Raw genomic sequence first — 13,219 nt, 5'->3', positions numbered from 1 at the left:
AGGTGCTTTGGAGCATAGCTTGACTCCCTCTTCTTTGGGGCAGCCCCTGAGATATTGGAACAATGCTATCATGTCTCCCCTAGTCCTTCTTCTCACTAGACTAGACATACCCAATTCCTGCAACCATTCTTCATATATTTTAGCTTCAACCTGATCTGAACTGATTGATGATAGGGATTGATGCAGAGGCCAGATTGGCAACCTTATGTAAAGAGATCACCGTGGGTCAAAGTTAGCATTAGTCACGACAAAGTTCTCCACTTATGCTGGGAGAAAGGAAATATTTGGTGTGAAAAACAGAGCGATGTGTGGAGATGAAACTCAACGCCTGTCGAGAACTTTGTTCTATTCGATATCTACAAAGCTTGGATATATGTGGCGAGGCAAGCAAATGCTGTGTTTACATCGCTGCTCTCAGCAGAAGAGGCAAGAAAGGTGATTATTTCCTATGACTTCATGATTTTTGAACAATTAATTCCAAGAAAATTATAGATCACAGTTATTGACTGGTTCACACCACATGATAAATTGGAGTTCGGTAGTTGGTGATTCAGTGTGTTCGGTCATTGCCCAAATATGCTAAGGCACAGTTTGAAGCCTCCATATTATGTACTTGTTATAACATACCGTGTTATGTGAACGTTATAATCACCTCCTGTTAAGCCAAGATTGAGGCTACTGCATTGTGTGAACTCACATTGAGTGTTGCAAGGAAAGGAAAATATATTTTTGTCTCTGTGTTAAGACCTCGTACAGACATAACTCGGTTATTGAGGCTAGAACAGTATCACAAACTGCATTTGCTTTCTGATTTAGAATAGTTAAAAATAATCGCAAACAAGCTTTCTACATATTTCTCCACTGTCTGGAGGTGAAAAACAGGCACTTCTTTTTTTTTTTTTTTTTGCATTTAAAATACAACAGAGCATGCCTTGGTTAAAAATACTTTTGAAAACACTTCCACATACATTATGAAAGTGAGAAGTACATTTATAAAAGAGGGTTGAAAAATCTGTCTGCATAGATACTGGATTGGATAGGAAGGCAGAATTTGCTCACTGTGGTTTGTTTGATTTTTGGCTTAGTATGTAGTAACCCAGCCAGGTTGGTTGGGAAGCCATAGTTGGTTTGGTGCAACATGCGAACCCACCTATTATGGATTGTTCCACCAATAGAATAGAATAGAATACTTTTTATTGGCCAAGTGTGATTGGACACACAAGGAATTTGTCTTGGTGCAAATGCTCTCAGTGTACATAAAAGAAAAGATACATTCGTCAAGAGTCAAGAATCATCAGGTACAACACTTAATGATAGTCATAGGGTATAATAAGCAATCAAATCATACTAGGAAACAGTCAATATAGATCATAAGGATACAAGCGACATAGTTACATTCATACAGTCACAAGTGGGAGGGGATGGGTGATAAGGAGTGACGAGAAGGTTAATAGTAATAGTACAAAGCAGACTTTGTAAATAGTTGGACAGTGTTGAGGGAATTATTTGTTTAGCAGAGTGATGGCCTTTGGGAAAAACCTGCCCTTATGTCTAGTTGTTCCACCGATAATGGTTAAAAACTAAACACTGAGCATAGACTAGTACAGAGATGGTTAATCAGAGGCTCCAACACCAAATAATGTTCCTGAAAATGTAGGGAGATAATATTTTGAAGATAAGGTAAAATTTCTCTTCAATTAAACTCAACTTCTGATGACTAGATTGATATGTTGCGGTGTTCTTTTGACAGCAGTACAAAAATAACTTGCCATTATCTTCTTCCAGGATGTTAGTTTGACTTCCCAGATTGTTCTATAGCATGAGCATTTTTTTAATAGTCTCTTATCCAGCTAATAACCAGTTCTGACTTAGTTTAACTTTGAAGATCAATCAAGAAGAGGTAGATATTTCCACCTTAATCTAACTAAAGACAATGCAACATTTACCTTTTTTCCTTGCCTCACCTGTCCTGTGCCTCTTTCAGAAACCATATGTGACCTTCAGTTCCCTTCCAGACAGTGCAATGAATGATGAATGGTTAAGGAAACTAGATATGTCTAGCCTAATGAAGAGTAGGCGTAGGGGTGATATGATAGCAGTTTCCCTGTCCAGTGCCAGGAAAATCAGGAGATCCAGACAGTTCAAATAAATAAATATTTATTGTAAAATAAATTGTAAAATAAGCTTAAACCAGTGCTTTAATCCGCCACTGGCTTAAGCTCTCTACAAGAATCTGAACTACTAGCAGACAAGGGAAATTAGCAGGAGATAAGAGTAGAAAGAATTCAAGGTGGGCTGGACTGAGCTCTCTTAAGGGTGTGTGAAAGGACTCGTAACTGATGATGCATTTGACCCCTCCCTCAGTCTCAGCCTGGTCATCTCCTACATCTTCAGTACTTGAGGGCTGTCACATTCTCCAAAGCACCTGAGGGTAGGACAAAAAGCAATGGGTGGGAGCTTTTTAAGGAGACATCCAACCTGGAACAAGGGAGAAATTTCCTGACAGTGACGAGGATTAATCAATGAGACAGCTTAGGTCCCAGAGTTGTGGGCGCCCCCTTCGATGGAGGTTTTCAAGAAATGATTGGACAACCTTTTGTCTGGGATGATATAAATTCTCCTGCCTTGGGCAGGGGATTGGATTAAAAAAAATATCCAAGGTTCATCCAATCCTATGATTTAATACAGTTTATATCAGTGGTCAACAACCAATGGGCCAGGGACCACTGGTGGTGTCAGGTGGTGCCGCGAGAAAATTTTGGTAATCCACAGAGAAATGTCACCCCCAAAGCACTCCCTCCAAAGCAATTAATCCAGGCTGCGCGGGAACACAAGGCTGCACTGCCCACATGGCCCGCAGGAATACAAGGCTTGCATTGCGAGCAACACGATGTAGTGAGGGGAAGGGGGGAAAAGGGCAGAGGGGGGAAGTTGCCCCACACACCCCATGCGCCTGGCCTGGCCACCGGGCTGCTTCTTTCCGCTTCTTTCTTCTTCTGCTTTTGCTGCATGCAAGGAAAGCAGCAAAAGTCTTTCTTTCTCTCCCTCAAACTCCACCAGAAATGAGTCTTTGGGACCCTGCAAGGCTTCCTGCTCCAAGAGGCTGCACCGGCATGACAAGTCTCACCAAGACTCATTTCTGGTGGAGTTTGGGGGAGAGAAAGAAATACTTCTGCTGCTTCTGCTGCTTTCCTTGCATGAAGCCAAAAGTCTCTCTCTCCCTCCCTCCCTCTCTCTCCCTCTCTCTCTGGGATTTTCCCAGGATCTCTGGTCCACGGGATTTAAAATTATGAGTTTGGTGGTCCCTGAGGTCCAAAAGGTTGGTGACCCCTGGTTTATATGATCCGTGGATTCTTTATCCCTATCCTAATATGCTGGAGCCCCCAAGGAGAAATTCAAGAAGGCTTTTGCCTTTCATCTCTTCAATTTGTTGCTGACGGTGAGCTGTTCATAACTACAATGAGATATTGTGTGACGATCAAGACTTTTCATGCTGAAGTTTGAAGAGGTTTTGCTTTTAATCAAATGTCAGAGGTTTTTCACTAACTTAGGTTACTCCCTGTATGGGATGTTGTATTATGAAGAACTGGGATATTTTTAAAAAACGTTTAAGTATCAAATAAATGTAAAACTGTTTCTATACATTCTTATGATTTATTGTCAGTTTTGAGTTTTGGGAGGTTTATAAATTTAAATCATAAATGCTCATCTGGAAACTAGGAGATGGTGAGTTCTATCCCACCTTAGGCATGAAAAATGGCTGGGTGACTTTGGGCCAATCAGCGGGAGGCTGGGAGTTCTAGTTCTGCCTTAGCCATGAAAAGCCGCTGGGTGACTTTGGGCCAATCAGCAGGAGACTGGGAGTTCTAGTTCTGCCTTAGGCATGAAAAATGGCTGGGTGACTTTGGGCCAATCACCGGGAGACTGGGAGTTCTAGTTCTGCCTTAGCTGGCTGGGTGACTTTGGGCCAATCAGCAGGAGACTGGGAGTTCTAGTTCTGCCTTAGCCATGAAAACCGGCTGGGTGACTTTGGGCCAATCACCGGGAGACTGGGAGTTCTAGCTCTGCCTTAGCCATGAAAACCGGCTGGGTGACTTCGGGCCAATCAGCGGGAGACTGGGAGTTCTAGTTCTGCCTTAGCCATGAAAACCGGCTGGGTGACTTTGGGCCAATCAGTTCAGCCCATCCCATCTCCCAGGTTGTTGTTATGAGGAAGGAAGAGGAAGAAGTCTTAGGTATGTTTCCTGCCTTAAGTTTATTTATAAATAAAGTTGAGATAGAAATCAATCCAACAAGTAACATCTTGGAAAAAGCTGGATTGTTGTTGTTTTTTCTCGGTAGTATTGAACAATTACCGTTCTGCCAAAGAACACGTGCTTCTTTCGAAGCAAAGCTGGACTGGCTTATTCATTCATTCATTCATTCATTCATTCATTCATTCATTCATTCATAAGCTCTCTCTCTCTCTCTCTCTCTCTCTGCCTCTTTTTCCCCCTTTGCAGCTTGCATCCCAGGCTCATCCCGGTCGAATTGCCGGCCGCTTGTGAAAGAGGCTTAAAGTGGAAGATGGCAAAACCGCAGCAGCCTGCTTTTCAGTCGCCCAAATGAGAGCTGTCTAAAAGAAAAAAAACGATGCGGAGACCTCTCGGTGGGTAGCCCATGGCTTTGGAGCGAGCCAAGGAGGTGAAGGAGGAGGTGGGGCCATCTGATGCTTTGGGTCCGAAGGGCTTCATCCTTATAAGAAGAGATGCTAATTCAGAACTCCACATTCCCCCCACCCCACTCACCCCTGACAACGTGGCGAACGGAGAGTGATCTGATAGCGACTTGAATGTGAGGAGTCCCATCCTTGCTCCTTTGGAAGGAAAAAAAAAACGACACAAAACACCGTTCCACTCTCTTGCTCTGCAGTGCAAAGAGAGACGTAGAGACTGCCTGGAATTAAAATGCCAGCCAAAGGCAAATACTTTCTTAACGAAAGTGAAGGTTGCAAGGTGACAGATCCTTTATACGAGAAGTATCTTTATGCAAGTCAACAACACCCACTCCTCTTCTTCCTGCTCTTCATTGTGGTTGCCTATTGCTCAACGCTCATCATAGTGCTCATCTCTTACGATGTGAGTATGTGTGCTGCTGTTCGTAGTTTTTCTACTCTGAATAAGACGGGAGGCTCTTAATTTCAGATGGACGAACCAGGATAGGAAGGCGAATTCACCCATCATGTTTAAATGCACAGGGCTTTGCATTTTTCCAAGCAGGTCCTCCCTAGCACAGTTAGGGAAAAGTTGATTTCTAAAGATACGAAAGCTGATGGAGAGAATTTGAAGAAATGCGTAACATGATGGGAAAAACTGCAAATAAAGATATTGCTTTTAGAGAAATGCAAGCACATTTTAACCTAAGCTTTAAAGAACCCCCTCTCAAGTTCAAAGAATGTTTTGGAAGCTTTCTCCTACCTGTACATCTTCACAGCAGAAATCAAAATGAATCTAGAATCTGTTAAATCTGTTAAATGTTTCTCCAGATGCTCAGTAACTTAAAGGAATCCTAGAACTTTAATCTTAAATGTAATAGGAATAGGAATGTCAGATTATGATTGCTTCTAGCAAGCATGTAGCTCTAACGTGATCATTTCTGAAATTCTACTGTCATGTTGACATTGTTGTTGAGGTTGAATGCAGTTGTTTTTAATGCATAAAGATCTAGACTTATAAGAACAAACTATTAAAAGTTTCTAGCTAAGCCAGATATCAAAAGAAAGAACTAAATGTGATGAGACTTTCTGATTAACGTTTTCTGTGATAACAACCATTTGTTTGAAATGGAGTAGGCTTTCCTGCTTGAGTAAGAGATTGAAGACCTCCAAGGTTCCTTCCAACTCTGTTATTCTAGTTACTTGTATGTTTCTCTACTCTGTCTCTAAAAGTTGAGGATAAGGGATGTGCCAGATTTACAATTCTGGAGATGAGAGACTACAAACTATTTCTTTTTCCAGAATATTTTTCTAGATATTCACCAGACCCCCTGAGAATATTGCTATTCCCAGAATTCCGAAAAGCAGAATGCTCTGATGTTTTCTGTATCCTCAATTGGCAGGATCTAATACCAAATGATGGGAAAGACCTCCCTAAAGGATTTAGAGAGCAATTGCTGAATGGTCCCATAGATCTGATGGACTAAGCTTAAGTTTCTTCTCTGCCATTAGGAACCAGCTTCCGAGTTGGTGAATTAGTGAATTAAACTAAATTAGTACTTTAAAATGATTAAAATGCACAGACTGCAGCAAAATCTCATCATGGAATTACAAAAGGAACGATTAATGGAATACATGCTAACTCAACACAAACTCTAACTCAAAACTAACTTTTGTTTTACTTACAGAAAAACACCGGCCAGCGCCTGGCCTTCGTTGTCACTGTAAGCATTGCTCTCATCATCTTCATCATCATGTATGTTTTAGTTTACGTCGAATATTACTTTTGGTGCCAGCTGAAGCTCTTTGCAGTCGTGATCTGGATGAGCCTGCTGGCCATCGGATACGTGTCCATTTTCGACAATCCTACACCCGATGGATGGGAACAGGTATTTCTGTCCCCTGATTATGATGTCATCCTCACCCCCGAGAGTGCCTGTGCACTCCCGAACACCCCTTTCATGACCCTCGTTCACTACATCCAGATAGCACTGTACAGATACAACTGAACTAGACTGTGTTGTTTCCCTGTGTCATATAATATATGTGGGTATAGGCACAAATATTTATTTATTTATTTATTCTGTCATTGTTACGTAATGTATATTGCAGGTGGTGACCCTTTGAGAGTTTATGCAATGAAATTTCATTTTAATGTGGTGTCTCAGCTGGCTAACCATAACATCTACCAGGTGGCGTGAGAACCAAGGTCATCTCAACGGACACCTGTTGAAGTTGAGTGGGAATATACACCTGGACTGATTAGCCCATGTGAACTGAGGGACAAAATGGGGTGGGGAGATCTTGTTCTTTTAACCATCCCTAAGCACGGGAATAATTTGGAGCCAGTTTCACCTTTCTAAGTGCCGATATGATGTACTTAATGAAGCAGGGGCCTTCAAACTTGACAGCGTTAAGATTTGTGGACTTCAACTCCCAGAATTCCTCCTCCGGTCATGTAAGCTCAGGAGTTTTGGGAGTTGAAGTTGACAAGACTTAAACTTGCTGAGTTTGAAGAGCCTTGTGCTAACTGTTTCAATTAATGGAGATTTTTGAGGGTGCTAACATTTAAAGCATTATGTTGAGTCTCAAGAGACTTATACCGGAAACTTAAAAATTAATTTTTCTAAATGTTGGTATTTTTTGTCTGCTTACCTGAGTGTTTGCAGAACGTTTGGTCAACTTTCCTCTTGCATCTTTAATTATACATTCAATCAGTTCTTGTTCCTTTTCTAAATTACTGTTCTTAATTTTTTTCTTTCAGTAGTTTTTTTTCTCTTCTGGAGGAAAAAAAAAGGCATTAAAACACACATTAAAAACCTATATGTGCCATTTTGTTCCTTTATAGTATATAAAGTTTTTAAAATCGGCATGATAAGAAAAATGCACAGTTCTTTGGATTTTAAATATTAGAAATGGTAATAGCTAATAACTGATAACAGCAGCTGATAATTGTCATATTCTTCATCAGAGTTTCAAACTTGCCAAGTTTGAAGACCCTTGCAATAAAGGATCTGTCATGCCCCGGTTGGAATCTGATTCTGAGGGGGAGTTCAAACAGTTGACAGGGAGTGGGAGTCTGGCTCTGGTGGCTGTGGAGGAAACTAGGGAAGGGCACAGTCTGGCTGGGCATTCAGAGGAAGACCCAGGCCCACCCCCTCTTCATCCTAGGGCACTCAGGGAGGAATGGATAAGGGAACAACATGGGTTATGGGGGAGAAAAAGGCCCTGAATCCCTTCATTAGCTGCAGCTGGGAAAACAGGATAAAGAGGGTGTTTGCGCACAGAACCTTGCTGGAAGCAAAGCGTGCATTATCTTTGTTTGTCACGTCTTAACTGGGTTCTGACATCCTCCCAACTGTGTGTGTTTTGTTATCTTTTGAAGTCTGCAATTCCTTATCCTGCCCTGTCTCGTTAATTGCTGCAGCGTGGTTTGTGTTGGTTTTTATTTATAATTTAGATGTACTTTGGGTTCGGACTGAATTTCTTCTCTTTAAAAACTGTTCTTGGGAGAGTTTTTTTTCTCCAGCCGATAATAACTGGACCTTGGGGGCCAAGTTGGAGGAATTAAAGGGACTTTACCTACTTTTGTGACTTTGTTGCTTTTGTGCCACGCCCCTTTGGGTCATCACAGGATCTTTTGAACCTGAACAAAGCATCAGAGTCCTGACTTTCCTGAGTTTCATTAATCGGAACGAGGACAACCTTGTTTTTCTTCCAGGTGCCATTTTTTCTCTTCATCATCTTCACGACATACACCATGTTGCCCTTGGCTATGAGAGACGCTGTCATAGTCAGCTCCCTTTCTGCCCTTTCTCATATTATCGTTCTCAGCGTTACAGCAGCCGGAGACCAGCAGCATCAACCCACCTTGCTCTTTCAGGTAAGGCACCTTGGGGAAACCGAAGCTCTGGACCACCCCAAGTGTCTCCTGGGACATTTGTGGGAGGATCGTCTGATGACAATTACCGAAACCCCAGCATGATTTCCTGCCTGCTGGTGGCCACGAAGAAAGCAGAAGTGTAAATCCTTGAAGAGGTTTCAGAAAGGATTAAGAAGCAAATTAAGAAAAAGTTGGTTTCCCTCCCCCCCCCCCATCATTTCTCAAGCAATGTTCTTTTCTGGGGTGTGTGGAGGAAAGGCAATGGAACAATTATTCTATTAAAAGGGTATTATAAATTGTGTAAGCTCTGATATTAGAAATGTTTTCTTCTTTAAAATTAGTAAAATTTAGCTAGCTTGTAAGTCCGACATACCTTCTATTGACTACTCTTTTAAATTTCAGACAATTCTTCTCATGTTTTAACTTTTAATACATGGGGGCGTGCATAATACGAATCTGTATATGTGTGTAAACGTAGATTTTTCTGTTCTTTGTTGTATTCCAAATTGGTCGTTGGATGTTCTCTTTTTCTTTGGTAAACCTGGCAGTGTTTCCTTCTTCCTTCTTTCCACAAGCATCTTATAGAAGAGGTTCTGAAATGACAAAAGCAACCATGGGCCCAAGTTAGGCCACCAAAAGTTCATTCCCACTGGAATGGCGGCATGATTTCAGCATTTAAGCACAGCCTGTAGAAAGTTTAAGCATTTGCTGGTTGATGTGGAATGACTATTTCATTTAGAGCACAGAATACCAAGGTTGTGAGGAATCTTGGAAGTCTTCTAGTGCAATCCCTTGCTCAAGCAGGAGACCCCATGCCAAACCTCCAGTGATGGAGCACCTTCAACTTCTAGGCGAGAGGGAAGCCATTCCACTGGTTAATTATTCTATTATGAAATTTAGTTCTTGGTTGGCTCTCTCTTTAATAATCTTCCATCCATTACTTCTTGTCCTGCCATCAAATGCTTTGGAGCATTGGTTGACCCCTTCTTCTCTATGATAGCCTTCATCTTAAAATTTAAGGGGAAATACGGATCTTAAATTCCTCTGGAGCTTTGATTCACATCAAAACAATATATGAGTGGTGGAGTGAAGCACAATGTTCTTCCCACATATTTGTTGATTTGATTTGGCAATTGCTTACAAGATAATAGGTATAAGTATAAACATGAGCAAGAATGCAGGAAATTTCTCACAAGGCAGTGCTAAATTCCAGAAAGATTATTTGATTTTATTAGGAAAGAAGTGCATACTTGAAGAAGGAAAAAGGGAAATACTCCAGTATAGCAAATGTGGAAATTATGACCCGCCAAAGAATTTCTGCAGTTATTTGGCAACCCCCTGCTTGTCTAGACAATCCGTTTTTTCAAAAAGTCCGAAAAACAACTGAGCAATACCATTTAAGATCGACACAACTAAGGTGTGTGTCATGTCTTGGAGAGTGAGGTAATGTACTTCCTTCCCCCAGATAAATGCTTGGACACGATTGAAGCAACTCTTTTTTTTAACACTTTACTTCTTTCTTGGCAAATTTGCTGGATTTTGAGGAGTGATGCATTTTCATGCCATCTTCTCGTTTCTGAAGCACTCACTTACTTTCAGTCAAAAAATGGACTTGATTTAATTCTTAGTCAGAAAGCAAAGCAAAAACAAAACCCTGATTTCCTTTTCTGAGTCAGTCAAACAATAATTTCAGTATGAATGAAAATATTTAGAGAGTAGGCAGTATGGAATCTCAGCATGATCAAAGACACGAAATGAAAGAATATCTGGACTACAGAGAAGCAGATCTAACAGGAGATCTTGGACTGCCTTTCCTGAAACTTTCTTTTTTAAAATTAAATGTGGTAACTAGGTACGTTTGCTTCAGTTCTTCATACAGAGCAGAGTTTAATGAGAGTTTAAGATTATGGCCTGTTCTGAATGTGATAACTATGGTTTCCTAGTTTGGTAAAAGAAGAAAATACAACGACAATGATTTATATGGTGCTAGAAGCAAAAAGTGGAGAATAGAATAGAATAGAATAGAATAGAATAGAATAGAATAGAATAGAATAGAATAGAATAGAATAGAATAGAAAGGGACCTTGGAGGTCTTCTAGTCCAACCCCTGCTCAAGCAGGAGACCTTATGCCATTTCAGACAAGTGACTGTCCAGTCTCTTCTTGAAAGCCTCAAGTGATGAAGCACCCACACAAACTTCTGGTGGCAAGCTGTTCCACTGGTTAATTGTCCTCACTGTTAGGAAATTCCTCCTTACTCCTAGGTTGCTTCTCTCCTTGATTAGTTTCCATCCCTTGTTTCTTGTCTTGCCTTCTGGTGCTTTGGGAAATAAGTTGAACCCCTCTTATTTGTGGCAGCTCCTCAAATATTGGAATACAACTATCATATCACCCCTAGCTCTTCATTTCTCTAGGCTAGCCACATTTGCTTTTAATGCAAGAATGAAGAGGCTCATTCTTCTATCAGTGGGTTAAGCTGAGGTTTCATTCTGAAATCTGCTATGTTTTTTCACCTCTAATGAATGTCTGGCTGTTTTAGAAGTGGTAGGAAGGGTATGTGGTTAATTTGTACCATATGTATTCCATTGCATGGGAAATTATGTGTAGGAAACCAACCCAAACTTTAGTTGCCTCAGACATGGTAGTTTGTTGACTATCTTTTATGATGTAGCCTGTTGTAGAAACCAACAATTTCTGGCTTACTAAAATCACAATGGTGTAGCACAATGTGTGAACTTAATCACTGTGTGAAATCGCCTGGATTAACAAATGAGCCAATGTACCAGTCATGGTTTTGGCAACAAACACCTCTTGAAGTTAATTTAGTTTTGGACAGATTTCAGAGTTTGGAGAATGTGATTCTTTTCTCCTAAAACAAAATACAGTTTCACGTAAGTATTTGTAAAAAAAAAAAAAAAAGTGGTAGTTTCCCCCCTCCCTCCTCCTGTCTATTGTACAATCATTCAGGGATTTAGAAAAAAAAAAGTTGAGATCAAATAAAAAGGAAAGCAAGGAATTAAATTAGTGCCTCTTCCAAGCTGCCTTTGAAATCCAGATCGTCTGAAAGGGCAGGTTCAAAATAGAGAACTTCGCATTCCTGAAGGCGGTTTCAAAAGGAACCAACCCATGGGTCAGAGAGAAAAGACACAAAACCAAACAGTGACAATTCTAAAATCTGCCATTCCTGGAACTGCAAGCTAATCTGGGAATATACAGTATGAAACCCTGGATTTATAATAGACTAGTTAAGTGCTGGCAAATTAACCAGTTGGTAGGAGTTTTTTCAACTCCGCTGGCTGGTAGGGTCTCCCAAATTTGAACATGGACTTTCGATTCAAGGATGGGCAACATTGACAGGCAGTGGAACAACTGGAACTGAACCCAGATGGCACAGTTGTTAGAAGGCAGTATTGCAGGCAAACTCTGCCGGCTGCCAGCAGTTCGATTCTCACTGCTTCAAGGTTGATTCAGCTTTCCATCCAAAACAAGGAGCGTTCTTCTTAAAACGAGCTAGCTACTAATCCATGTGTAACTATTATCCTCCTACATAGTTGCCGCTGTATTTTATTTCATAAATGGTAGAGTAACAGCAGGTTGTGCTGAAGGGGTCTACACCAGGGGGTTTCAAACTCGATTTCATTGAGGGCCACATCAGGGTTGGGTTTGACCTCAGGGACCGGATGAGTGTGGCCAGGGTGGGTGTGGCAGCTCAACATCACTTGACTCCGTTTTTGGCTACGACGGTTTCTTGCAGCACTCTGCCAGCAAAAACAGATGCCAGACGAAAAGATACTCCGTTGGTCTTTTTAGCTGCCAGAAAAAGGGAGTGGGGGAAAACAAGGCATTCCTGAAATGCCTAGATAATCATCTCGGTAGCCTAAAGTTGTCGGAGCATAAGAAGGTTATTGGAGAGCATGATGGATGACTCTTGGCTATGGATGTGTCCCATTGGAGAAGTCACATCCAGGGGGTGGGGGAAAGATCAGAGTCAAGGGGGAAATGTACGATGTGATTTAGTATCAGCTGCGCCCATCCACGCACCAACATGGCAATTTCTAATAAACCAATTTACTTTTTCTGAGATGCTTTTTTGCTTTGAATGAGGGGGATTTGTTGGAGCCCTGATAGCCAGCTCGGGAGGGCTGCGTACGGCCAGATTTAAGCACCCCATGGCTTGGATTCGGCCTGCAGCAGTGGTGGGATTCAAAAAAATTTACTACTAGTTCTGTGGGCGTGGCTTGGTGGGTGTGGCAGGGGAAGATTACTGCAAAATCCCATTCCCTCCCCACCCCCACTAACCCGCTTTCCAGCTCCGTTCTCCTGTGCAGGGCAACCAAAAAAGACCCAGCCCATCAGCTGGGACTCAATGGGAGGCAGAGAATAGATGGGGTGGGCAGGGCCAGTCAGAGGTGGGATTTGCTGGTTCTCCGAACTACTCAAAATTTCCACTACTGGTTCTCCAGAACGGGTCAGAACCTGCTGAATACCACCTCGGGCCCACGGGCCTTGAGTTTGACACCCCTGGTCTACACTTCCACTCTCTCCGTCTTTTGGTTTTATTTACAGTATTTCGGTCTTCACTTTTGTTTGGAATTTTTTACTGTAGACTACTAATGGACCTTGGTGGTTGGTGTGATGAGTTTA

The 13,219-nt window shown here is 41.7% G+C and overlaps 1 protein-coding gene across 1 annotated transcript in view; it reads left to right on the top strand.

Moving 5' to 3' along the window:
• The window catches only part of ADCY7 (adenylate cyclase 7), a 70,484-nt gene that overhangs the window by 17,744 nt on the left and 39,521 nt on the right, over positions 1 to 13,219 (top strand). The window contains exons 2-4 of the mRNA XM_087971482.1: positions 4,503 to 5,117; positions 6,382 to 6,582; positions 8,415 to 8,576. Coding sequence (XP_087827608.1) covers positions 4,947 to 5,117; positions 6,382 to 6,582; positions 8,415 to 8,576 — 534 coding nt within the window. The 5' untranslated portion in view covers positions 4,503 to 4,946. The remainder of the gene's footprint in view (positions 1 to 4,502; positions 5,118 to 6,381; positions 6,583 to 8,414; positions 8,577 to 13,219) is intronic.

Source organism: Notechis scutatus, chromosome 9 (genome assembly GCF_049901735.1).
Source record: "Notechis scutatus isolate UNSWTSFEM ecotype Mainland chromosome 9, rNotScu1.2, whole genome shotgun sequence".
In the NCBI taxonomy this organism is placed as follows: Eukaryota; Metazoa; Chordata; class Lepidosauria; order Squamata; family Elapidae; genus Notechis; species Notechis scutatus.
This window is presented reverse-complemented; position numbering and strand designations above follow the sequence as displayed.